Below are 27,392 nucleotides of genomic sequence, written 5' to 3' on the forward strand. Positions count from 1 at the left end.
CACGCACACACGCATGCACGTACACACACATGCACACACGCACACACGTGCACACACACATGCACAAATAATGAATCTATGTGGTACTTCTGATGTTCTTTTCAAAGTGGGACAGATAACATGATTTCCCTTCATAACAAAGGTGTGTGTGTTTCTAGTTAAAGAGACACACAGCTCATACAAGAGGTGCTTATCTACCAGCAGTCTGCCGCACTGCTGCCAATCTCCCTGTATCGCATAGACTTGCATAGATATCACAACACACAGATACACACACAGACATATGGACACACACACACACACACACTCACTCCTGTTGTTCCGCTGCTAATGACTCCAGGCTTCAATCAGAGAGTCATTACAAAGCTAATGTCATAATGTTATCACACAACCCTTCTGTCTATATTGTCTGTCTTGTAGTAGTTAGAGATCATGGACTGTACACTGGGCTGTCTGTCTGTGTGTGCGTGTGTCTGTGTGTGTGTGTGTGTGTGTGTGTGCGTGTGTCTGTGTTTGTCTGTCTGTGTGTGTGTGTGTGTGTGTGTGTGTGTGTGTTCTGCGATTCCACCAGTTGACATTTTCCCTTCATATTTGTTCACATCAGTATCAAGTGCTCTGCCTGCCACACCCTTCCAAATCACACACACACACACACACACCCACACACACACACACACACACACACACACACACACACCCCTCAGGCTGTAAAGGCTGTGATGTTGAGACATACAAGCCGATGGTTTTCTGATAAATCTGACCTGAATGATCATGAGACCGAATGATGTGATTGACAGCTCAGACAAACACACGCACACACACATACACATGCACACACACACACACATGCACACACACACGCGCACACAAACACACTTTAGACTGGTGAGGCTGAGCTCTACATAATCAGCAGTGTTTGTTCATTATGGAAGACTCCATCTGGTTTTAGCTCCAGTTGTACATTAATACTGTATGGTACAGTTCATGTACAATATGCTAATGAGCTTCTCTGTCTATCTCCTACTCTACCTCTCCTCCCCATCTCTCCTCTCCTTCTGTATCTAACTCTCTCTCCCTCCTCTCCTCCCCCATCTCTCCTCTCCTTTTGTATCTCACTCTCTCTCCCTCCTCACCTCCCCATCTCTCCTCTCCTTCTGTATCTCACTCTCTCTCCCTCCTCTCCTCCCCCATCTCTCCTCTCCTTCCCTATCTCGCTCTCCCTCCTCCCCTCTCTCTCTCCAGAGGAGCGTCCAGACTGCTCCAAGGCGCGCTGCGAGGTCCAGTTCTCCCCCCGCTGTCCCGAGGATTCGGTGCTGATCGAGGGCTACGCCCCCCCAGGGGAGTGCTGCCCTCTCCCCAGCAGGTGTGTGTGCAGCCCTGCCGGCTGCCTCAGGAAGGTGTGCCAGCCTGGGTACCTCAACATCCTGGTGTCCAAGGGCTCCGGCAAGCCTGGAGAGTGCTGCGACCTGTACGAGTGCAAGCCAGGTGAGAGAGCACCAATTGCAACTTACGTACTCTCTCTCTCTCACACACACATACTCTCTCTCTCCCCCGCACACACTCATACACACTCTCTATCACACATTCATACACACTCATACTCTCTCTCTCTCCCCTACACAGACACATACACACACTCTCTCACACACTCATACTCTCTCTCCCCCCCCCTCACACACACATACACACTCTCTCTCACACGAGCGTGCTGTTTTTGGTCCCCAGTGTTCAGCGTGGACTGCAGTACTGTAGAGTGTCCTCCAGTCCAGCAGGGGGAGTGTCCTCCGGACAGCTACGAGACCCAGGTCCGTCTGACGGCCGACGGGTGCTGCACCCTGCCCACCAGGTAACCTGCGTGTCTGTCAGAGAGAGTTTGTGTGTGTGGGAGAGACAGTGTGTGTAACCCACCTGAATCCTGCCCAGTGCCGACCAGGAAAACTGTGTGAGCGTGTGTGTGTGTGTGTGTGAGAGAGAGAGAGACAGTGAGAATATGAGTGTGTGTGTGTGTGAGAGCGTGTGTAACCCCTCTCCTCTCTGCCCCCAGGTGTGAGTGTTTACCAGGTCTCTGCAGCTTTCCCCAGTGCACGGCGGGAAGCACCCCCCAAGTGGTCTCCCGCGGCGACGGGTCCCCAGGACGATGCTGTGATGTTTACGAGTGTATCAACGGTAGGTCTGACAACATCTACCATGTCTGATTGGCTGTGGCCCATTTCCTGCTGTGTGATTGGATAAGAGTGGTCCTCTGACTGCGCAGCTTCCTGCTGTGTCTGCCCTGTGGCCAGAAACTGTTTAAGCTGGTGGGGGGCGGGGGGAGAGTGAGGACCCTCCAGTTGGCTATCAGGCTGTGGCTGTAGGAGCTGGGAGAGAGAGCCTCTGAGCCACACACAGCAGTCCAGCATCAGCCTCCAGCTCCAGGGAGACAAATTCAGCACAAACCCCAACCCCAGCACCAACCCTAGCCCCAGCACCAACCCCAGCACCAACCCCAGCCCCAATCCCAGCCCCAACCCCTGCACCAACCCCAGCCCCAGCACCAGCACCAACCCCAGCACCAACCCCAGCACCAACCCCAGCCCCAATCCCAGCCCCAACCCCTGCACCAACCCCAGCACCAGCACCAACCCCAGCCCCAATCCCAGCCCCAATCCCAGCACCAACCCCAACCCCAGCACCAGCCCCAGCACCAGCCCCAATCCCAGCCCCAACCCCAGCCCCAATCCCAGCACCAACCCCAACCCCAGCACCAGCCCCAGCACCAGCCCCAATCCCAGCCCCAGCACCAGCCCCAATCCCAGCCCCAGCACCAGCCCCAATCCCAGCCCCAGCCCCAGCACCAGCCCCAATCCCAGCCCCAGCACCAGCCCCAATCCCAGCCCCAGCACCAGCCCCAATCCCAGCCCCAGCACCAGCACCAGCCCCAATCCCAGCACTGCATAAGTTCCTAAAAAGATCACAGCAGCAGAGCATATTCCGTTAGGATTTAGGAGCAAAATAAATATTTACTGACAATGCCATTCTGTGTTTGTCTCTCAAACACTCATACTGTTTACAGAGTTATGTCATGATGTACACACACTAAGTAAGAGGAAGTGTTTGTGCATATGTGCGTGTTTGTGTGTGTGTGTTTGATGCCTCTATAGGACCAGCTATTCACGGACCACAGCTTCCCTCTCTGCCCATGGGGGCGGACTATTACCTCTGGAGAGAGACACACTTAGGCAGGAGCGAAGTGTGTGTGTGGGTGTGTGTGTGTCCGTACATGTGTGTTTAACAACATATTTTGCAGGTGGAGAGGGAATATTAGTGTGAGTGAAAGGTTGAAGGGGCAGAGGAGAGCGTGTGAGTCAGAGAGATAAAGAGCAGGGAGACATCTCGTTTTAAAACAGCTTGTCAATGATTCATGTAGTTCACGTTGATATGGACGGCAGTGAACTTTAACGTAAAATCTTTCAATGAATCAGTTGAAGACCCTGGTCTTTAAAAGGAAACCACGTTTTTGTGAGAGTGTGTGTTTGTGTAAGAGTGTGTGTGTGTGGGTGTGTCAGTGTGTGTTTCTGTGAGATTGTGTGTGTGTGAGAGTGAGAGAGATCACAGGTTGAGTGGAGGCATACAGTATGTTCTAGAGGTGAGATGAAGAAAGGGGAGAGAGGGGAGGAGGACATGATAGAGTAGTGAAGGGGGAAAGAGGACAGTAACGAATAGAAAAGGTTTTGGAGAAACAGCGATTTAAGGAGAGGAGAGGAGGGGGGAGAGGAGAAAGGAGAGGGGAGAGGAGAGGGCAGAGAGAGAGATAGAGGTAGAGGGGAGGGGAGGGGAGGGGAGGGGAGGGGAGGGGAGGGGAGGGGAGGGGAGGGGAGGGGAGGGGAGGGGAGGGGAGGGGAGAGGAGAGGAGGGGAGAGAAGGGGAGGGGAGAGGAGAGGAGAGGAGAGGTGAGGAGAGGAGAGGAGAGGAGAGGAGAGGAGAGGGGAGGGGAGGGGAGGGGAGGGGGGAGGGCTAGGAATTGAGTGGAGAAGAGAGAAGAGGAAGAGAGGAGGCTGACGTTTAGCAGCAGGGAGGATGGTGTGACATCGCTTCCCTCCTGTTCAGAGCCTGTTTGTGTGTGTGTGTGCATGCGTGTGTACGGCCAGCCCAGCCAGAGCTAACAGCTGGTGTTGCCAGCGTGTGTGTCACTGTGCTGTCCTGCTGTGCCACCAGTCTCACATCAGAACAAAGCCGGCTGCCAGGGGAACATCAAAGATCCGAATGCACACTCACACACATTCACAAAAAGAACATCTGGCGTGAAAGCCCCACCCCGCCCCAGGGAATGACCTCACTCCTGAAGGGAGGAAGCTGATCTGTTGATCAATACCGGGCAGCTGTTGATACTGCGTCGCCGTGGTTACACTCCAACTGGGATTATTCCACCTGACCTCTGATTGGCTGGTCGTGACTCCACCTCATTAACATAAAACCAATTAACACTGAACACACTGAGGGGAGAGGTGGCGGATGGAGGGAGGGGTGGAGAGAGTCGGACATGCTAAGAGACAAAGAGGATGGAAGAAAGGAGATGAGACCACAGGGAGCGGGCGTGGAGACAGAGAGAGGAGAGAGGGGGAGACAGAGAGAGGAGAGAGGGGGAGACAGAGAGAGGAGAGAGGGGGAGACAGGGAGAGGAGAGAGGGGGAGACAGGGAGAGGAGAGAGGGGGAGACAGGGAGGGGAGAGGGGGGGAGACAGAGAGAGGGGAGAGGGGGAGACAGGGAGAGGAGAGAGGGGGAGACAGAGAGAGGAGAGGGGGAGAAGGGGAGAGGGGGAGACAGGGAGAGGAGAGAGGGGGAGACAGAGAGAGGGGGAGACAGAGAGAGGAGAGAGGGGGAGACAGAGAGAGGAGAGAGGGGGAGACAGGGAGAGGAGAGAGGGGGAGACAGAGAGAGGAGAGAGAGGGAGACAGGGAGAGGAGAGAGGGGGAGACAGGGAAGGGAGAGAGGGGGAGACAGAGAGAGGAGAGAGGGGGAGACAGAGAGAGGAGAGAGGGGGAGACAGAGAGAGGAGAGGGGGAGAAGGAGAGAGGGGGAGACAGGGAGAGGAGAGAGGGGGAGACAGAGAGAGGAGAGAGGGGGAGACAGGGACAGGAGAGAGGGGGAGACAGAGAGAGGAGAGAGGGGGAGACAGGGAGAGGAGAGAGGGGGAGACAGAGAGAGGAGAGAGGGGGAGACAGGGAGACAGGGAGAGGAGAGAGGGGGAGACAGGGAGAGGAGAGAGGGGGAGACAGGGAGACAGGGAGAGGAGAGAGGGGGAGACAGGGAGAGGAGAGAGGGGGAGACAGGGAGAGGGGAGAGGGGGAGACAGAGAGAGGAGAGAGGGGGAGACAGGGAGAGGGGGAGACAGGGAGAGGAGACGGAGAGATGTCTACACGCTGGTCTGGATCAATCTCCTCCCACCATGCTGTCCATTCAGTTCTGTATGTTTCATATTGGACATGTTTTGTGGGGATCACAAGAGGATCTATAGATGAGCAGACACACATTAAACAGATCTCACTGACTTAACGGAAATCTGGGCCCTCCCTCTCTCTTTCCCTCACTTTTTCTCTCTCTCCTTTCCCTCCCTTTCACTCTCCACACTCTCTCTCCCTTCCTTCCTCCCTCTCCCTTTCTCTTTCCCTCACTTTCTCTGTCTCTCTCCTTCCTTCCCTCCCTCTCTATGTTGTGGGCCATCCCATGTCTGCATGTGCAGTTAGGCCTCCGAGAGACACACAGTTGGAGGCAGAGTGAAGGGTCCTCAATGATTTCCTTTATAAGTAAAAACGTGTCTACATTGAGACCATGTGCACATGTGTGTGTGGGTGTGTTTTTGTGGGTGTTTTTCACTCAGCACAGGTAAAACACACCTGATGGTCTGAGAGGAAAGAACTATTGCTGGAGCCTCTGGAGAAGTTGCTAAAATTATATCCACACACTTTTGATCCACACTCACACACACGGCACTTTTTCTAAGTGTTGAATTACAACCAGGAGTGTTTTTAGGTCCATAGGCTCTTGTGAGTGGACCTATATAAACACTTAGTGAGTACAGAAAATACTTGTGGTGTGAAATTCACATTTTGAAATGGGTGGCAATCTGTCAAGGTCCAGAGAGGCCAGATGAATGCCTGCTGCCCTACAGGCCTTTTAACCAAGCACAGATCACCCCTGGCCCTAATTGCCTCGGGGCATGCTGGAAAAACAAATCTGCAATGTGTTTTAGCCCTGTTACCATGACAACCTGAGTTTGATTGGCCGCTAGCCGTATGAGTGAGGACAACAGGATGCAGAGCAACTCTCTGCATGCGTGTGTGTGACTGTGTGTTTGAAACGAAAAGGGGATGAACTGAGATTATTAAGAAAGAGGAAGTGTAAAACTGAGTAAGGACTTTTCCTTCTGCTCTGTTCTGAAATTCACATTCATTTGAATTCCATCATATGTACATGTGACCGCTGAGGCGTGGCAGTGCTGTTAGCTCGACCATGCCTGCCGTTCGCCAAGCACTACCAATCAGACGGCTGAATATCTGCATGATGAAAACACGCTGGTACCTACAGCTGACAGGTGATGTTTCAGCAGTTTGTCAGAAAAGGATTTGGTCGACATGCACATTCACTTAGCAGCCTACCTCGAGCACTTCTCACAGGTCCTCCATCTATTGACAGATCTATCATCCACACAGACAACAGCAGGTGCATCATAGCTGAGGGTTGTGCTTAAGTACTGCCGAATACACTGCTCCAGCCCTGCTCAGAATACAGGCCTCTGTCCGGGGGCGGTCTGGGAAGATAAGATGACAAAACACTTTATTGATCCCCAGCTGGCGAAATGGGGAGGTTACATCAGCAGAGACATGTGAAATATAGAGATAAAAACAAATAATGAACCAAAAAATAAAATGCTATGGACAAATAATAAACATATGAACATATAACATATGAGCAATATAAACATGTAACTAACAGCAATATAAACATGCCAACTATAAAGCAGGTGAAATAGCAATGTACATGAGATAACAAACAGTGTTACCGTTAAATGTGAAGTTAAATAGTTACCCCATTGGTGTCTCTATCTAGTCTGGAAAGGAACAATCTGTATTTTCTAGCCACATCGCAAAGTACCCACACCTCAGCTACCAGGCACAATTAACAAAACAGTTGACTACCTGTCAGCAACAACATCTCAATTGCTTAAATACAGTGTAACAATAACATCTCAATTACAGAAACTAGCTCATTAATTTAAGGGGTAGGCCACTGCCGGTAGACCTGTGAACAGAGGCTCTTTACAGACTGGGAGACTGTCTACAGATCTGAGCTGTGTGCGTGAACAGCCGTATTGAGACATCTCTGTTTAGACATGCTATCCTAGTCAAGCGAGTGTTGCAGAGCGTGGCCAAGCTTTGCCAGGCTGCTTTGCCAAGCTGCTTTGCCAAGCTGCTTTTCCAGGCTAGGTTTTCGCTATCCTCAGCCATGTTGACACCCAGCGGTGATCCTGTATCCAGATGGTTGGTTTGTTATCAAATATTCAGAGATACATGAATCCACCCCCCACCCCCAGACTCAGGCTGGATGAGATGCTTGTGGTTTCACTGCTCTCTGGAATGGTGGCCTTCTGAAGCTCCTACCCCCAGTTTCAGCTCCCTTATATCCTCCTTCCTCCAGCCTCCTTCCTCCAGCCTCCTTCCTCCAGCCTCCTTCCTCCAGCCTCCTTCCTCCAGCCTCCTTCCCCAGCCTCCTTCCTCCAGCCTCCTTTTCCAGCCTCCTTCCTCCAGCCTCCTTCCCCCAGCCTCCTTCCTCCATCCCCCAGCCTCCTTCCTCCAGCCTCCTTCCCCCAGCCTCCTTCCTCCATCCCCCAGCCTCCATCCCCCAGCCTCCTTCCTCCAGCCTCCTTCCTCCAGCCTCCTTTCTCCAGCCTCCTTCCTCCAGCCTCCTTCCTCCAGCCTCCTTTCTCCAGCCTCCTACCTCCAACTTCCAAGCTGCTGTTGATTCCCTATCCTGGCACTGCCTGTCATAATAGCTGCCACATCTGCCTAGAGAGGTGATGATGCTTCTGTTACTATACTTCACTCATTATCTCACACACGCGCACACACACACACACACACACTCTGCAGATGAGCAGCCTGTGTTCTTATGGGATTAAAACTGAGCCTCTTAGAGACTGAGGACTGGGCATCATCCATCACCATGGTGACAGCAGCATCATCTCCTCTCCTCAAGATAGCGCTGTTCCAATACCAGATCCTGAAAAGTGTGTGTGTGCGCATCAACCAAGAGTATTCTAACCCTCCAGTAATAATTAGACAGTAAAGACTTTAGTAATGCTGGGCTGGTGTGTAGCTGTGCTGGGCTGGTGTGTAGCTGTGCTGGGCTGGTGTGCAGCTGTGCTGGGCTGGTGTGTAGCTGTGCTGGGCTGGTGTGTGGCTGTGCTGGGCTGGTGTGTAGCTGTGCTGGGCTGGTGTGCAGCTGTGCTGGGCTGGTGTGCAGCTGTGCTGGGCTGGTGTGTAGCTGTGCTGGGCTGGTGGGCAGCTGTGCTGGGCTGGTGTGCAGCTGTGCTGGGCTGGTGTGTAGCTGTGCTGGGCTGGTGTGTAGCTGTGCTGGGCTGGTGTGTAGCTGTGCTGGGCTGGTGTGCAGCTGTGAGACTGAGGGCTGCCGTCTGCTTGGTTAGTTTCTTTATCACACAGGAGGGAACAGAGACACATCACAGATGTAACCGGTTAACATTTCTGCCAGATAGGCGACAGGATCAACCAGCTGGGAGACCAGCTCTTTATGCTGCCTTATGTTCTCACTTGCAGTGTCATACACACTTCTAAACCCACCCGTGTACCATCCTCAGAGCCCTGGACACACACTGCTCCTTCCAGCCCTCCAGCGACTTCTGTCATGTCAGAGTGGGCAGGGCAGTGACACCAATTATCCAATCAGATGTCAGAGTGACTGAGCGGTAGGCGGGAAGTGTGAATGACAGGATGGCTTTTTTAACACCGTTTGCCATCACTGTCTTTATAAGGGTGTGTGTGTTGCGCTCACGCTCTCACCAGTGGCCATCATATCAAGCACTGGCTAAAAGGTGAATTTTGCACCTTGTGTTGCCATGGAGATGAGGACAGACAGAGACGTTGTATAAAAGAGCACGGAGACCCTCGCCTCTTATACTCTCTCTTCCTCCTTTTCCTTGTTCTCTCCACTTATCTCCTAGTATCACCTCACTCATACTCCAATTATTGTCTTCCCTCCTCTCCTCTCTTTTCATATCCATCCCTCCTCCTCTCCTCTCCCCTCCTCTCCCCTCCTTTCTTCTCCCCTCCCTCACCTCTCTCCTCCCCTCCTCTCCCCTCCTTTCCTCTCCCCTCCCTCACCTCTCCCCTCCCTCACTTCTCTCCTCCTCTCCCCTCCTCACCTCTCCCCTCCCTCACCTCTCCCCTCCTCTCCCCTCCCTCACCTCTCTCCTCTCCTCTCCCCTCCCTCATTTCTCTCCTCCTCTCCCCTCCTCTCCCCTCCCTCACCTCTCTCCTCCTCTCCCCTCCCTCACCTCTCTCCTCCTCTCCCTTCCTTTCCTCTGCCCTCCCCTCACCTCTCTCCTCACCTCTCCCCTCCCTCACATCTCTCCTCCTCTCCCCTCCTCACCTCTCTCCTCCTCTCCCCTCCTCCCCTTCCCCCCCTCACCTCTCCCCTCCCTCACCTCTCTCCTCCTCTCTCCTCCTCCCCTTCCCCTCCTCACCTCTCCCCTCCCTCACCTCTCTCCTCCTCTCCCCTCCTCTCCCCTCCTTTCTTCTCCCCTCCCTCACCTCTCCCCTCCTCTCCCTTCCTTTCCTCTGCCCTCCCCTCACCTCTCTCCTCCTCTCCCCTCCCTCACCTCTCCCCTCCTCTCCCCTCCTCACCTCTCTCCTCGTTTAACACCCTCTCCTTCCCCCGCCCGCAGACACCAAGCCTGCGTGCTCCTTCAACGGCGTGGAGTATCACGACGGTGACATGTTCAGGATGGACGCCTGCCGCTTCTGCCGCTGCCAGGGGGGCGTGTCCGGCTGCTTGGCCGCGCAGTGTGGCGTCCTGCACTGCCAGCGCTACTACATACCTGAGGGGGAATGTTGCCCTGTGTGTGAGGGTGAGGAGGCAACACACACACACACACACTTGCTTTACTCTTACTACGTCCTAAAACGGAATCAAATCAAAATGTATTTGTATAGCCCTTTTTACACGCAAGCATACGCATACGCCCATAGAACTGCCCCTCGACCAACTCGAAAAACTCACTAGAGGAGAAAAAATTGAAGAAACCTTGGGATGAGCAATTCAGTGAGAGATCCCCTCCTCCAGAGACGGTTGGTGAAAGAGAGGAGCAGAACACAGGCTTAACATAGTCATACATCAGGGAAGTGTCAATGGGTGTTGAAACACCAAAATCCATTGTTCAACTTGGGTCAGTTGGTAGATGTCAGTAAAAACAGTGGTAGCCACAGGGCGCAGCATCACAGTCAGAAGGGGCCCTGTCCTGTGTGCATACATTTACATTTAGTCATTTAGCAGACGCTCTTATCCAGAGCGACTTACAGTAAGTACAGAGACATTCTCCCTGAGGCAAGTAGGGTGAAGTGCCTTGCCTAAGGACACAATGACATTTGGCGTGGCCGGGAATCGAACCAACAACCTTCTGATTAATAGCCCGACTGCCTAACCGCTCGGGCTGAGCTCTGGCATAGGTCAGTAGATGGCATAAACACACACACACACACACAGGGCTGACTAGTGCCTCTCTGTAACCATTAGAGAATGGCTATTAGTCAGACTGACACACTAACCACCGCCTCTCTACCCTGTTACCAGGTGTGTGTGTGTGTGTGTGTGTGAGGTGTCTCAAGGTCAGTGGGGAGCTTAGAGAGATGCCAGTCTGCTCCAGTGAGCTGTTGGCATCATCTGATAGAGATGAGTGTGTGAAGGGGGCGTGTCCACCAGAGCGACCTATCAATAACCTGCCCCTGACACACACACACACACACACACAGACACACCAGAGAGAGAGAGTGATGAAGTGTGACCAACACACATCAGCGCATGACTGACAATTCTGGGCGACACGCAATCATGAGCTGCATGATGGGATTGATGATCTCATCTGTCTCCCCCCTCCCTCTCCCTCCCTCGCCTCTTCTGTCACCCCCCTCCCCTTCCTCCCCTCACCCTCCTCACCTCACCCCCCTCCCTCTACCTCCCTCGCCTCTTCTGTCACCCCCCCTTCCTCCCCTCACTCTCCTCACCACCCCCTTCCTCCCCTCACCCTCCTCACCTCACCCCCCCCTCCCTCTACCTCCCTCGCCTCTTCTGTCACCCCCCCTTCCTCCCCTCACTCTCCTCACCACCCCGTTCCTCCCCTCACCCTCACCCTCCTCACCTCACCCCCCCCCTCCCTCTACCTCCCTCGCCTCTTCTGTCACCCACCCTTCCTCCCCTCACTCTCCTCACCACCCCCTTCCTCCCCTCACCTCACGTCACCCTCCTCCCCTCACCCCCCTGTTAAACTCCCCCTCATTTCCTCTCCTCTCACCTCAATGCTGGAGCTTATGTGTAAAGTGTGTGTGTGTGTACCACCTCTACAAGTGTGTGTACCACCTCTCTTATCTCCTCCGTCTCCCCCTCCCTGTCCCTCTTCCTCCCTCCAGACCCGGTCTACCCCGTGCTGAACTTCGCCGGTTGCTACGTGAACGGGGAGATCCTGGCGCATGGCGACCACTGGCGTGAGGACGACTGCACGTTCTGCCAGTGCGTGAGCGGCGACGCTCGCTGTGTGGCGGCAGCCTGCGGACACAGCTGCCTCAACCCTGTCACCGTGCCAGGGGAGTGCTGCCCCGTGTGTGAGGGTGAGGAAGCACACACACACACAGTATCTTCCTCACACACACACACACAGTATCTTCCTCACACACACACACACACAGTATCTTCCTCACACACACACACACACAGTATCTATCTTCCTCACACACACACACACATTATCTATCTTCCTTACACACACACACACAGTTTCTCGTACTCTCACACATTTAGTCATTTTGTCATTTTTTCACATTTAGTCACACACTTTTTTTTCTCACTTTCACACACACAATACACTCTTCCTCACACGCAAACAATTTTATCTGTCTCTGTCTGTCACTTTCTCTCATTCACACACACATCTTATCACCCTGTCAGACTCCGTTAGTGTCAGCTGCTCCACCTCTATCTACATCTAATACTCTCTTTTCCTACTCTCCATCCACTCACTTCTATATCTGTCTCTTTCCCCCTTTCTCTCTCTCGCTCTCTCTCTTGTTACACTTCTTTTTCCCTGTGTTTCCCTCTCTTTCTCTGTCTCTCTCTTTCTTTTTTCTCTCTCTTTGCTGTTTTCCCTCCTGTTGTTTGCATTCAATGTTTATCTTTAGATGTGTCTGGGGTCTGTGTGTGGGGGTGTTTATGTTGGTGTGTGTGTGTGTACTCTTGTACACACATGTTTCTGTTTGGGACTCTGTGGAGCTGTAGTCAGTCTGGCTTTGGAGAGCTGGGAAAAAGCTGTGTGTGTGTGTGTGTGTGACTGCATGTAAATGCCTGCCTAATCCCCTTTAGTTAACAAAGCTAACAAGCTATATCTAGTTATTCAAGTTCAGCCTCAGGTGGCTAGTAATAATCTTGATTCATTACAGCTCGACATCCTGAATGACAGCTTGAAAGCTCACCAACACGCACACGCACTCACATAGAGACATACATGCATGCCTACACTCAGTCATAAATATGGGCAAGCGCACTAAAGCTCTATTTAGCCGATAGAGAATCCAGTGGCAAGAAGGGCCGAGTGTGCGGAGCATGGTGGCGTTTATCTGATGCTGCTTAATTAAATCCCCCTCAGAGAGTAATTGGTGCGAGGCTTGGTTCTCACCCGTCTTGTGGAGGTACAAAGTCACCCCAACTCTTTGCCTTCTGTCTCGAAAGGCCGCCTGTTTTCGTTTGTGTTGCTTGTTTCTTTGTCTTTCTAAACAGATTGGGTGTTGTCAGTGTTGTTTTTCCCCAGCAGTCTGTTGACGCTGTGCTTGGTTGCCTCTCTGATATTCTCCTGAGGGAGAGGAGAGGTACTTATTCACTGACATGTCTCCGTGTCTCCTCTGACCTTGTCTCCTCCTCTCCTGTTCCCTTCTTGTCTTTTCTCTTCGCCCCTTTCTTCCCATCGCCTCTCCTCCCCTGTCCTCCTCTCTCCTCTCTCCTCGCCTCTCCCCTTTCCCCTCTCCCCTCTCCTCTCCTCTCCTCTCCTCCTCTCTTATTCAAGTGCTTGTAGCCGCGTTGACACTCACCAGGAAGTTAGCTGTCACAGTTGTCATAACAGTGGAACATTGGTGTCCATGGATACAGATATGACCATCTGGATGTCAGACACACTATAATCTAGTAATTGATTCCTCCCACGTACACACACACACACAGACACACACACACACAGCCTGTAACCTTGACATGCACTGGAGAGGAGACAGTAGGGTAAACTGCTGTAGGTTAGTAGTGTTCAACTGTTAACAGTAAAACCATGTGTGTGTGTGTCTGTGTGTTTTTGTATTTGACTCCCATGACTCACACTGTAGTAACCTTTATTGTGGATCTGACAGCTCTTATTCACCTCACATTCTCTCTCTTTTTCTCTGCTCTCTGGCTCATGCTGTGTGTGTGTGTGTGTGTGTGTGTGTTTGTGTGTGTGTGTGTGTTGCAGAGCCCAGCTACATCACCATGGCTCCCCCTGGCTGCCAGCTGGAGAACTGCAGTCTGGCAGAGAGAGACTGTCTCTACGGCTTCAAGCTGGACATCACCGGCTGCCGGACCTGCCAGTGTCGCACACGTATGTTCTGTATACACACATACCCACATAACACACACATACCCACATAACACACACATACCCACATAACACACACATAACACACACATAACACACACATAACACACACATACCCACACATACCCACATAACACACACATACCCACATAACACACACATACCCACATAACACACATAACACACACTTAACACGCACATAACACACACATAACACACACATACACATGCTTCCGATGTTGGATTTTAAGCTTGATTATAAGCAGTCATTGAGTTTGTGTTTGTGTGTGTTTGTGTGTGTGTTTGTGTGTGTGTGTGTGTGTGTGTGTGTGTGTTTGTCTGTGTGTGTGTGTGTCGTGCAGGAGAGGAGTTGTGCAGTGGACTGATGTCAGGCTGCAGTCTGAAGTGTCCCTACGGTCTTCAGACCGACGCCCACGGCTGTGACGTCTGCCAGTGTCGGCCACGCCCCAAACGCTGCAAGGCCCTGGTCTGTGACAAGGCCTGCCCCTTTGGATACATGTGAGGCACACACACACACACACACATGCAAACCCACGCAAACAAACACTGATACACACATACACACGCACACACACTTAAACACACACACAGACACATAAACACACAAACACATCCGGCAGCTGCATTGACTGTGAGCATTGACCCTTCCCTTGCAGGCTTAACACTTGTGTTCCCAATCACAGCGTGTCACCTTCCCACCCTCGTATTCAAGTGAACTGGAACGAGAGAGGGCACATAGAGGCGTCAGGGTTTGCATCACAGATTCTAATTTTAGATATCTATTTCTACCTGTCTAATACACTGCCTTGCTCAGCTCGACTCAACCTGGTCCAGGCTGAATTATTCATTGTCTCTCCGTGTGAACAGACTCTATTGATATTCCCCTCTGCTAGAGGCTCTCTGATTGGTCCTTATCAGTAGGCACCATGATAGGTCCTTATCAGCCCACCAAATATGGACGACACCTGGCAGCTATTATTCACCTGATAAGAGCAGGCGGGGAAGGGGCGTGGGGGGTGGAGGGATGGTGGGAGGAGGAGGGGGGATGGAGGAATGGTGGGAGGAGGGGGGGTGGAGGAATGGTGGGAGGAGGGGGGGGTGGAGGAATGGTGGGAGGAGGAGGGGGGGTGGGGGGATGGTTGCAGGAGGAGGGGGGGTGGAGGGATGGTGGGAGGAGGAGGGGGGGTGGAGGGATGGTGGGGAGGAGGAGGGGGGTGGAGGGATGGTGGGAGGAGGAAGGGGGGGTGGAGGAATGGTGGGAAGAGGAGGGGGGGGTGGAGGAATGGTGGGAGGAGGAAGGGGGGGTGGAGGAATGGTGGGAAGAGGAGGGGGGGGTGGAGGAATGGTGGGAGGAGGAAGGGGGGGTGGAGGAATGGTGGGAAGAGGAGGGGGGGTGGAGGAATGGTGGGAGGAGGAGGGGAGTGGAGGAATGGTGGGAGGAGTAGGGGTGGAGGAATGGTGGGAGGAGGAAGGGGGGGTGGAGGAATGGTGGGAGGAGGAAGGGGGGGTGGAGGGATGGTGGGAGGAGGGGGGGTAGAGGAAGGAGGGATGGAGGTGAAGGAGGATAAGGAAGGGAAGAAAGGAAAGGTTGTGGTGTGAGAATTGAGGGAGGAAGTGACACGTGCAGTGTGATGGTGAACATGGGACAGGTGTGCAGCCTGTGATTGGTCCTCCTGGGTCAGAGTAGAGTTTGTGATTGGTCCCTCAGTCACGTTTAAAATGTCATCTGTGCTCCTAGAGTGGAAGAGTCCAATCTCTCTTCTCCGTCACTAACCATCCCTCACTCTCTCCCTCCGTCCCCTCCTCCCCTCCCCCTCAGTAAGAACAAGCACAGTTGTGACACTTGCCGCTGTAAGAAGTGTCCAGAGCTACCATGTGACCTGTCCTGTCCAATGGGCTTCCAGCAAGATGATCTGGGCTGTCTCAAGTGCCAGTGTATAGGTGAGCACCTTCCAGTTCCTCTATTCAACTTGCTGCTGCGTGGTGTACATTTCTCTTTGCCTGTGTGTGTGTGTGTGTGTGTGTGTGTGTGTGTGTGTGTGTGTGTGTGTGGCTGGAGCATGTGACCATCTCGGTCTCTCTCACAGTGATGACTCACCGTTTCCTGTGTGTGTGTGTGCGTGCGTGCGTGTGTAAATAAAGCAACAGATGTGAAATATTCATGACTGTAACACAGAGCATTCTCCTCATAATGAGAAAACTTTTTAATCTGTCAATCCTGGTGTTTTGGGATTGGATAGCTTCCTTTTACTGTCATATTCACACATGCACACACACATATTCTCACACCTGCACACACACATATACTCACACATGCACACACACATATTCTCACACCTGCACACAGCAGAGGTATCAATAATAGAGGAGCCTCCCCCACACACATATACACACCTATGTCTCCCCGGTGGCTGGCTAGATTTAATCAAGGAGTTTTTTTCTCTGGCTGCTATTGATCTGGTCTGGCTGCATTTGCCAGACAGAGCGAGAGAGCAAGAGGAAGAATGAAGGAGGTAGAGAAACTAAGAGAGGAGAAGGGAGAGAGACTAAGAGAGAAGGAGGGAGAGATACTAAGAGAGAAGGAAAGAGAGAGAGAGAGAGAGAGAGAGAGAGAGAGTTGTGAGAGCAGGCTACTAGCCCTCAGCTAAGGGAGTACACACTCTATCATTGCAGTCAATATAGACACTGGTGTATATTACTTAATCTAATATGTATGTCATGGCCTTCATCCTTTATCTGTCCCCCCTCCTCTCCTCCCCTTCCTCCCCTCCTCTCTCCCCCTCCTCCTCCCCTCTCCCCCTCCTCCTCCCCTCCCCTCTCCCCCCCCTCCTCCCCTCCTCCCTCCTCCTACCTCCCCCTCTCCCCCTCCTACTCCCCTCTCCCCCTCCTCCTCCCCTCCCCTCTCCCCCTCCTACTCCCCTCTCCCCCTCCTCCTCTACAGACCAGACGTCCTCATCTGTTGCTCCGTCTGTGAACAAGGGGGCTTGTTTGTCCATGGACGGCCGTCGGCATGACAATGGCGAGAGCTGGCACGACGGTTGCCGCGACTGCTTCTGCCACAGCGGCAGGGAGATGTGCGCTCTGATCTCCTGCCCCGTGCCCGCCTGCGACAGCCCCGCCATCCGCCCCGGGCACTGCTGCCCCACCTGCCCAGGTGATACAAAACGAACAGCCCCTTCACACGAACGTACGATACAGTGTCGACTGCCTCTGACACAAAACAAAATCACTCCTAATCCCAATATTATGCCTAACCTACGTACCTCACTCTGCCCCTATCCATCTCCCCTCCCCCTCCTTTCATACCCCCCCTCCCGCCCCCAGATGAGTCGAGCGTGCCCCCCCCTGCTCTGGGGGAGTCATCGGTGTGTCTGGCCCCAGGAGGGGAGTTCTTCACCGAGGGGGAGACGTGGAACATCGACGCCTGCACCCAGTGCACCTGCCACAGTGGGCGTGTCCTCTGTGAAACGGAAGTCTGCCCTCCCCTGCTCTGCCAGAGCCCAATCAGAACGCAGGATTCCTGCTGCCCACACTGTCCAGGTATTACCTCATCACACGTCCTACTGAGGGCTGAAGCAGGGTGATGATGTCACAGGTCTGGGTGGGACAGTCCTACAGGGTGATGATGTCACAGCTCTGGGTGGGACAGTCCTACAGGGTGATGATGTCACAGCTCTGGGTGGGACAGTCCTACAGGAGGATGATGTCACAGCTCTGGGTGGGACAGTCCTACAGGAGGATGATGTCACAGCTCTGGGTGGGACAGTCCTACAGGAGTATGATGTCACAGCTCTGGGTGGGACAGTCCTACAGGAGTATGATGTCACAGCTCTGGGTGGGACAGTCCTACAGGAGGATGATGTTCATTATGTACAAGAGAGAGCTGAGAGAGACAACATGAATACTGTATGGGAAGCAGAGTCAGGACTATCCAGACGTGAAACACTGACACACACACACACACAGCAAGATATTGTTTGTGTGCATGCACATCTGTGTAGGTTAAGATCAGATGGCCCTAACTGTGTGTGTGTGTGTGTGTCCAGACGAGCCGTCCACCCCCCCAGCCCCCGGTAACGGGAGCGTGAGCAGCTACTGCCGCAGTGAGGAGGGAGACATCTTCCTGGCCGCAGAGTCCTGGAAGCCCAACACCTGCTCCAGCTGTGTGTGTGTGGACGGCAGCATCAGCTGCTTCTCTGAGTCCTGCCCGCCCGTGGGCTGTGCCCGCCCAGTCCTCAGGAAGGGACAGTGCTGCCCGTACTGCCTAGGTAGGACACACACACACTCTGACTCAGTTTATACGGACTCTGTATGACACGCATGCACTGTTTGTAGAACTGTGTTGAAAAACACCCCCCCACACACACACACACTTTCTGTGTACATCCCAGTGATGACATCAGTCATGCAGGGGGAGGAGCGGCAAGCAGCAAGCAGGGACAGGAAGCAGGAGGTTGCTGTTAAAAGTTAATGTGCAGAAGCTTCCAGAGGACCTAGTTTCTCTGCATGAGAGAGAGAAACAGAGAGAGACAGACAGAGACAGAGAGAGAGAGAGGAGGGGGGGAGAGACAGAGAGAAGGGGAGAGAGAGAGAGAGAGAGAGAGAGAGAGAGAGAGAGAGAGAGAGAGGGGAGGGATGGAGGCAACTAGACTGGTTAAATAGATCCAGCTGTTTAGGGAGTGTTTGCAGAGTGGCAGATTCATACATTGAACGGATTCAGCAACAGTGTTGCAGCGTTGTGTGCAGAGCGGTTCCGTTTATTCTGGATTGGCTGAGAGGAGGTGAAGGCATGGCCCTCTGCCTATCATGACCACAGCACGATAAGGAGCTTCTTAATCACAAACACACGTTACACTGTAGAGATCATGATCACGGAGATGGGATTGTAAACACCTGTCTGCCTCAGTGTGCCTGCGTGTGCGTGCCCATATTGGTTTCCAGCCAGCCCTGTGATCTGCCGCTGTGATCGCTAACACTCTGCACGCCAGGTGTTAACCTGGCGCGGTGTGTGTGTGTCAGAGGTGTGTGCGTGTCGGAGGTGTGTGTGTGTGCGTGTTGGAGGTGTGTGTGCGTGTTGGAGTTGTGTATGTCGGCGGTGTGTGTGTCGGAGGTGTGTGTGTGTGTGTCAGAGGTGTGTGTGTGTCGGAGGTGTGTGTGTGTGTCGGAGGTGTGTGTGTGTGTCGGAGGTGTGTGTGTGTGTGTCAGAGGTGTGTGTGTGCCGGAGGTGTGTGGTGTGTCGGAGGTGTGTGTGTGTCGACGGTGTGTGTGTGCCAGAGGTGTGTGTGTGTCGGAGGTGTGTGTGTGTCGACGGTGTGTGTTAACGGCGTCCACGGTGTGTGTTCCAGACGCCACGCCGCGGGCCGTGTGCCACTTCAACGGGCAGACGTACTCAGACGAGGAGCGCTGGGACATTGACAGCTGCACACACTGCTACTGCCTGCAGGGCCAGACCCTGTGCTCCACTGTCAGCTGCCCCCCCCTTCCCTGCCACCAGCCCATCATGGTGGAGGGTAGCTGCTGCCCCATGTGCTCCGGTGGGTGTGGGGGGACGATCCTGACACATGGACTGTGGGGCTTTGTTTTACTAGCCCTGTGGGGACCAGAAACCCCCACAGGGATTAAGGAAAAATGTACCTTGTATATTGTAACTTTAGTTTCTATGTTTTGTTTTTTGTTTTTTAGGGGGGGGGGGGGGGGGGGGGGGGATTTGGATGGGAATTAGTGTCAAGGCTAGATTTACATTAAGGGTTGGGGTTAGGGGTTAGGGAGACCTGGATTTTTAACGGGACTGAATTCCGAGTCCCTACAAGGATAGATGTACACTACGTGTGTGTGTGTGTGTGTAACACGTGTGACCTGTGGTTGTAGAGATGTACGCCCCCACCAACATCCCTATCGAGAAGACTGATCAGCGAGACAGGAAGCAGTTGCCCCCCGCCTGGCCCACGCACGGACAGAATGACATCATGCCCCAGTTCAGAGGTGAGAGGTCGTAGGTCATGGGACTTGTGTAAATGCTTGCCCCCAATTGACAACACCAGACAAGTGGGTGTTTTTCAATGCTCTCCGTAAAACACAGACCCTGTGCATCTCCGCGTGTGTGTGTGTTGGTTTCAGGTGATTTTGGCAGCCTCCAGATGCCCTTCCTGGATGGGAAGAGCCCTATGCCCAGGGAGGAGGGCACCTTGCAGGGTGTGGCATGGGTGGCCCTGCCCCTGGTGTTGATGCTGGGCATCGTCTCTGCCCTGCTATACGCCAACCAGAGGAAGCACTGGATCCCCCTCCTCTGCTACCGCACCCCCACCAAGGTATGGAGAGATACCAGAGCATGCTCTACACCTCCTAGTAGTGCTATGATTTGGCACATATTTACTGTTTTGATTTGTTTTATGTGACTCAAACCTGAACGTGTGTGTGTGTTTTCAGCCCACCTGTCTGAACAACCAGCTTGTGTATGTGGACTGTGAGAAAGGCACCAAGGTGCAGGTGGAGAGTTCCCAGCGGATGCTGCGCATCGCAGACCCAGACTCCCGCTACAGCGGATACTACAGCATGCAGAAACAGAACAACCTCAACCTGCAGCAAGACAACTTCTACCAGACGCCCTGACAGACTGGCACGCACACACACACACACACACACACACACTCACACCACAGATAGACACACATACACTCTTACACCCTGACATGTACTTGACAGACACACACACAACTAAACAGACACGCACACACACAACTAAACAGACGCACGCACACTCACAACTAAACAGACACACACACACAACTCGACAGGCATACGCTGACTGACAGACAGACAGGCAGGCAGGCAGATACGGCAGATTGACAGACAGACTGAGCAGACTGACAGTTTAAGATATCCCTGACAGCATACAACAGTTGCATCGCTATATAAAACAGATCAACACCACAACAACAGAAGCAAGGTCACCATGGGAACAGGACATCAAGCAAAGTCACTACAGACATCCATAATCAATGTCGCCATGACAACAAGAAGGTCAACAGAAAGACAAACAATCACAACCAATTAGAACATCAGCAGATTAACGACAATCCCCTGAAGATGGAATCAAACCAAACACAGGACAATGATGATAATGATAATGATGATAATGATGATTTAAAACAAACTTAGCTAGCAAAATGGGAGAAACTGAATCTAGACTTTTCCTAGATGATTCTTTCTTTACTGCGAGTGTGTGTTATCAGTTTGGTGTGTATGGATCGGCGTTTGTGTGCGTGTGTGTGTGTGTTTAACATTAGATGTACATCTTTGGGATCTGGGTCTTCTATGGTATTTTCCTGCATTCCTGCTTCGAAGAGGAACAAAGCTAAGCTTCTCTCCCTGCCTCGTTGACCCCTACCCCTCAACTGTACCAAAGCTCCTGTCACAAACACACACACACACACACCTGGACCCTACACACACCTGGACCCTACACACACCTGGACCCTACACACTCTTGGACGGCGCACACATCTGACATGTGTGTGTGTGTGACTTTGACGCATGTGTTGGAGGGCAGGAGGATTGAGGCTGTGCTGTGCTGAGGACGCACCTAAAGCACCACAAGACTGACGACAGAGGGCGGGAGGAGAGAGGGAGAGAGCGGTTGTTGTTTATTCTTGGTTATGTAACGCCCCCTTCTGGTGGAGGGGGAGAGGAGGGAGCAGGGTCACTGTTTCACCCAGTGGTTCATCCCTCTATTCCTCACTCTATTTTCTGCCCACGTGTATAGCTATTACTGGCTCCTTCACCTATCCCAGGTGTGAAGTCTGTGTGGGTGTAAAGGGCAGGGGTCAGGGGTCAGTGCTGGTAGACAGAGATATTTGGGTCAGTGTGCTTGTAAAAAGTTCCCTTATCTCTTCAACCCAGATACCCCTCCACCTGTCTCCGGATGATGACACGGCCTTCTCCTATTTGAGGCTCTTTAATCACATGATCTCCTCACCCCCCTCCAGATCAGCAGATAGAAGCTGATTGGTTGGGAGCTAGGAACACATTGTGTATATATTAATGCTACGACGAAAAAGAAAGGATTTTGGGGTTGCGTGTGACTAGATGGAGGTGTGTCTGTCTGGATGTTTGTATATGTGTCTGCATGCATGTATGTACATGTGTCTGCACACATGCATGCACACATGGGGTTTTTTCTCTTGTAAATTTCTCTTGTTGGTTTTCTTATTGAATGTATTTATGATGGAGAAGACAGGACCTGCTAGCTGGGAGCAGAACAGGATGAGAACAAGCGTCCGGGCGGTCGCGCTTGTTTGATAGAAGTCAGGGGAGGTGTGGAACTAAAGAACAGATCTGAACAGCTCACTCTTTTACTCAATCTGCCCTTCCATTCTACCATGTGTCGGTTCCGAGTTTTCGTTTGGACTTCGAACATCTCTTCCTTCCTCTTTCTCTCTCTCTACAACATTCTCTCTCTCCCTCCCGCTCTCGCTCTCCTTTTCCCGTTCTATCCCCAAAACTCTATTGTCAACATTCTCAGTCCCTCACCCCCTTTCTCTCTCTATTCCTCTCTCGCCCAAAAAGCATACTTCCCTCTATTTTATCTCTCTCCCCAGCACCTTGTCTCATCACCTCCTGAACTACTGTACAGATAGACACAGAAACTGGGGGAGGGGGTGTCCAGGGTGGGTAACTTTCTCTGTCTAATCTAAAGACTTGATGTTGAATATTTTTCCATCAATCCAAGTATTGTTGTAAATACTTGAGTGTCGCCAAAACAAACAAACAAAAAACAACAAAAAAACAACAAAAGATGTTAGTTGGAAAAGAAAAAAAAATTCTGAACTTAATTTATTGTGTTGATGACCGAAATAATTTATTGATGATCAGATAATTGAACGCGGAGGTGTGGGGTAGTGAAGGACGGCTCGGCCAAGGATGACAGGAGGAAGGGGGACTTCCTCCTCATCCTCTGCCAGGTGGATGTGGCCGACCAATCACCAAGCCCCTTCACCAGACAGACCTCCTCTGCTCCAATCAGAGCAACCGGTTGAGAGACCAAGGGTCATGTGATCTCTCTTTCTCTTTCTCTCTTTCTTCCTTCAGCACCTTGTCTCTTCACACAACACCTGTCTGTACATTACTGTTGTTCAGTGCTTATGTAAAAAGATAAAATATGTTCTTGATGATAATGATATTGCAAAACAAGATTTATAAAGAGGATAAATGAAGATTGGACTCTGAATTTCCCGTAGCACAGAAGATTTTTTTGCAAGTTCTTGTATTATTTTATTTGTTTCTTTGCAGCACAATAAATGATTTGAAAACAGCTGGCCCTTGCTGTTCTGTCGTCGGGTGCATATTAAGGAGTTCATGTGTCTTGGATAGATGAAGGACTGTGCTTTTCTTCACAGTTGACACCAAGGAAGGGAAGGAAGGAACGTTCCTTCAGAACTCGAGCCCTTTGCTCACTTCACATATTTACATTTAGTCATTTAGCAGACGCTCTTATCCAGAGCGACTTACAGTAAGTACAGGGACATTCCCCCGGAAGCAAGTAGGGTGAAGTGCCTAGCTTAAGGACACAATGTCATTTTGCACGGCTGGGAATCAAACTGGCAACCTTCAGATTACTAGCCCGACTCACCGCTCAGCCATCTGACTCCCTACATATGACCAGAGGGTGGCGATAGAGACCTACCACCTGAGCGGTGAGGGAATCGAGCTAGTAATCCGAAGGTTGCCAGTTCAATTCCCGGTCATGCCAACTGATGTTGTTTCCTTGGGCAAGGCACTTCACCCTACTTGCCTCGGGGGGAATGTCCCTGTACTTACTGTAAGTCGCTCTGGATAAGAGCGTCTGCTAAATGACTAAATGTAAATGTACCTTCAGATTACTAGCCCGACTCCCTCACCGCTCAGCCATCTGACTCCCTACATATGACCAGAGGGTGGCGATAGAGACCTACCAGTCTGTTTATGGGACTTTTAAGGCAACACACATGGGTTTAAAGACTTACATAATGTTGACTTCTTTAGAACACAGTAATATTTCAATATTTTTATAATCCCGTTACACAAACCTACCAGCCAGAATTCCCCCAGAAAATGTATCCAATATAGCTTCCGCGGAGTGATTAACTGTGCATGCATGTGTCTCGGTGTGTGTGTGAGACAGAGAGAGAGAGAGAGAGAGAGAGAGAGAGAATGAGGTGAGAGGGGAGTGTCTACCTTTCATTTCCATAATTGAGCAGCAATGCTGAGTTCATCTGATAATCCTCTTACTTGCTGCTTTGTTGCTGTGTCTTTCTGCCCACGTTTTACCAGCTGCCTCTGACAGCACTCTCTTTGACTGCCTGCTTCTGTTCTCTAGCTGCCTGTGTTAGTGGCTTCCTGTTACCACTGGCCTCATATTATCTGATGCTTTTCTCTTGCTCTTCATGCCCACCAGCACAGCTCATTTAACACCAGAAATATTCTTTTTACTTGGTGAGTGTTTATTTAGGTCCTGGTCTTAAGTGAACACTTTTGTATTTTTTGGCTGCCTGTCTTTTTTCGGCCTTCCTTAGTTTGTTTTCCACTGCCTGCTTTCAAACTGCCTCTTACGGGCTGCTTCTGATTACTTTCTTGCCTTCTCCATTATAGCTGCCAAGCAGGTGAAAGGGACTGTCCACACATTTTCATCTGGGCAACACACACACACACACAGCGTATTACAATGTATTTCCTGCTGAGCTCTCAGCTGATGGTCTAGTCTGGTGCCTCTCTCTCCAAATCCCCGTCAGCTGACACTGCATGCTGGGACTCATGCACGCATTGACTCACACACACACACACAATATCTCATACGTACTTTCACACAGACTGTGCCTCTCTGTGTGTCACACATGTATAGAGAATGTCAGCAATTCGTGATCCCCAGCTGCAGGTCAGTGGACCCTGACTCACTCTCGCACACACATACACACACATAGAGACGGAAATACACACACACATTGACAGAAACACACACCCGTGCAGAAGAGGGGGCGGGGAACAGCCGACTGAAGGGGCAGCAGCAGGGGCCTGTCCTCCCTCCTCTACAGAACAGGAGCTGTGGCTGCTGCTGTCCTGTCCTCCCTCCTCTACAGAACCAGGAGCTGTGGCTGCTGCTGTCCTGTCCTCCCTTCTCTACAGAACCAGGAGCTGTGGCTGCTGCTGTCCTGTCCTCCCTCCTCTACAGAACCAGGAGCTGTGGCTACTGCTGTCCTGTCCTCCCTCCTTTACAGAACCAGGCTTCTGGACGGACAGCATCACTGCCCCGCCCGGCTCAGTGTGTCAGGCTGGAGGATGTGGGGCTGTCTGGTATAGAGGGGGGCTGGGGTTGAGGGGGGCTAGGGTGTGTAGGATGTGGGGCTATGTGGTATGAAGTGAGGTTGGGTTGTCTTGGGGCGTGGCGGACACTTCACAGATTCCTCCGGAATGTGAAATCCTCATTATCAACACCACTGCACGCTAAGAACATGTGATGACCATGACTACTATAAGATAGGGCAGCATAAACAAGCATGGCTAACTGCATGTAGTTCCTAGAAAGACTCTGAAGCATGTGTGTGTTGTGTGTGTGTGTGTGTGTGTGTGTGTGTGTGTGTGTGTGTGTGTGTGTGTGTGTGTGTGTGTGTGTGTGTGTGTGTGTGTGTGTGTGTGTGTGTGTGAGAGAGAGAGAGAGAGAGAGAGAGAGAGAGAGAGAGAGAGAGAGAGAGAGGGAGAGAGAGAGAGAGAGAGAGAGAGAGAGAGAGAGAGAGAGAGAGAGAGAGAGAGAGAGAGAAAACATGTCCATAATCCACAGAAGAAGACATACCTAACTTGAGTAGACGAAGTTAATGCTCCACCCAGCTCCACTGCCCCATCTAAATTCCCATACGCTGCCCCACCTGGCTATGCTGCCCCGGCAGATGTAACAATTCCCTCCTCCACCTGAGGGGATATGACCTGAGATGAGGTCCCTTTCCCTGACCAATCAGGCGCTTTATCACCTGAGAGCAGCATGTGACCAGCGTAACACCCTGGGGGTGGGGTTATGAAAGATGTAAACATAACACTTCCTCCTTTGTGTGAGAGTCCCTCCCTCCGGCAGAACCACTCTCATCTTTCACATTCTGTTACTGTTGTCCTCCACAAGCAGATCTACACATAAGAAAGAGACTCTGAAGAGAAGCATAAAAGAGATGGAGACTGTCCGGGGTAGTGTGTGTGTGTGTGTGTGTGTGTGTGTGTGTGTGTGTGTGTGTGTGTGAGTGTGTGTGTGTGTGTGTGTGTATGTGTGTGTGTGTGGTGGAGAAGGGGATGGGTGTTTATCAGTGTCGTGTTCTAAGGGTTCATCATTTTCCAGGCCTTGTCACAGAAAGACCTGTTTGAAGCTGAACCTGTCTGAGGCAGCAGCTCACACGTGATGAAGCCTTGTCTGGAATGGCCTCAGTCACCACGCTGAAGTCATCCTTGGTCATGGTCATGGCCATGGTAGGTACTGCGTCTGAGTTCCCACATTGACCTATGTAGCCTGTGCACTGATTTGCCACAGGGGTAGAGGAAGAGAGAGACAGAGAGAGAGACAGAGAGAGAGAGAGGGAGAGAGAGAGAGAGAGAGAGAGAGAGAGAGAGAGAGAGAGAGAGAGAGAGAGAGAGAGAGAGAGAGAGGGAGAGAGAGAGGGAGATAGATCTTAAATGATGGACTGGGCTGCTCTGCTGCTCCATTACAGCTTTGGAGAGGGAGAAGGGAGAGAGGGGTATCTGTAGAGATATAACACTATAGAAAATATCACTACAAAGCCGAGAGACCGTTGTCACGTGTCCTGGCATCACTCCCGCGGAGAAGTTACTGCTGGGCGCGAGGCTGCGATGGAATAAGAGAGCGAGCAAGGGAGCGGGATGATTAGCTAATATTCTTTACTGAAACCGCTTCAGTCCGGGAGGTTAGGGGGTCTAGATACGAGAACTGGACCGGACCGACACCGAACGGTGATGACATTTCCTCCGTGAACAGTGAAATGAATCCGCGCAGAAAGTGGGTGCAATCGAGGACACTTTAGTAGCCTAATACTTCTGTTTTTAGGATGAAAAGGTGGTTTGATAGGTTATAAAACATTGTTTGAATATGCTATTAAACACAGTGCTTCAGTCTTTGCTGAACAGAACGGAGAAATATTATAATTTTATCTGATGAAAAAACGTTCAACAGCATTCTCTTTCCACGGGATACAATTCTCACGAAGCGTTTTAATAATCCAGCATCATAGGAGCATTTCCCCGGTGGTTACCGAGACCGAGCTCACACGTTCACATGGGCGAGCAGCTCGCTCCGCTGCTGTATTTGCGCCTCGGCCATTTGAGATGATAACGGCATCGGCACCTCGATCTCTCACGGTGTGAAACTCGGGAGATTCCTGCGGTCCGCACCATCTGCACCGCCAAGGGGGGCGGCAGCTTTAACGCGGAGGGGAGGTTGGTCCACCGCCACCGCAAGCGCACACAAGC

General features: G+C 51.9%; 1 protein-coding gene across 2 annotated transcripts in view; it reads left to right on the plus strand.

The window, feature by feature from the left end:
- The window catches only part of crim1 (cysteine rich transmembrane BMP regulator 1 (chordin-like)), a 49,070-nt gene extending 25,862 nt beyond the window's left edge, over positions 1-23,208 (plus strand). Inside the window, exons 3-17 of one of the 2 annotated variants that reach the window (XM_067242701.1) lie at positions 1,243-1,485; positions 1,726-1,846; positions 2,045-2,166; positions 9,939-10,121; positions 11,677-11,874; positions 13,755-13,880; positions 14,240-14,396; positions 15,718-15,839; positions 16,840-17,052; positions 17,223-17,438; positions 17,945-18,166; positions 19,244-19,432; positions 19,767-19,880; positions 20,016-20,206; positions 20,325-23,208. In XM_067242701.1, the coding sequence (XP_067098802.1) occupies positions 1,243-1,485; positions 1,726-1,846; positions 2,045-2,166; positions 9,939-10,121; positions 11,677-11,874; positions 13,755-13,880; positions 14,240-14,396; positions 15,718-15,839; positions 16,840-17,052; positions 17,223-17,438; positions 17,945-18,166; positions 19,244-19,432; positions 19,767-19,880; positions 20,016-20,206; positions 20,325-20,507 (2,600 nt within the window). In that variant the 3' untranslated portion in view covers positions 20,508-23,208. The remainder of the gene's footprint in view (positions 1-1,242; positions 1,486-1,725; positions 1,847-2,044; positions 2,167-9,938; positions 10,122-11,676; positions 11,875-13,754; positions 13,881-14,239; positions 14,397-15,717; positions 15,840-16,839; positions 17,053-17,222; positions 17,439-17,944; positions 18,167-19,243; positions 19,433-19,766; positions 19,881-20,015; positions 20,207-20,324) is intronic. The other variant, XM_067242702.1, reaches the window with a different exon arrangement.
- The last annotated feature ends 4,184 nt before the right edge of the window (positions 23,209-27,392 follow it).

This window comes from Osmerus mordax, chromosome 9 (genome assembly GCF_038355195.1).
Source record: "Osmerus mordax isolate fOsmMor3 chromosome 9, fOsmMor3.pri, whole genome shotgun sequence".
In the NCBI taxonomy this organism is placed as follows: domain Eukaryota; kingdom Metazoa; phylum Chordata; class Actinopteri; order Osmeriformes; family Osmeridae; genus Osmerus; species Osmerus mordax.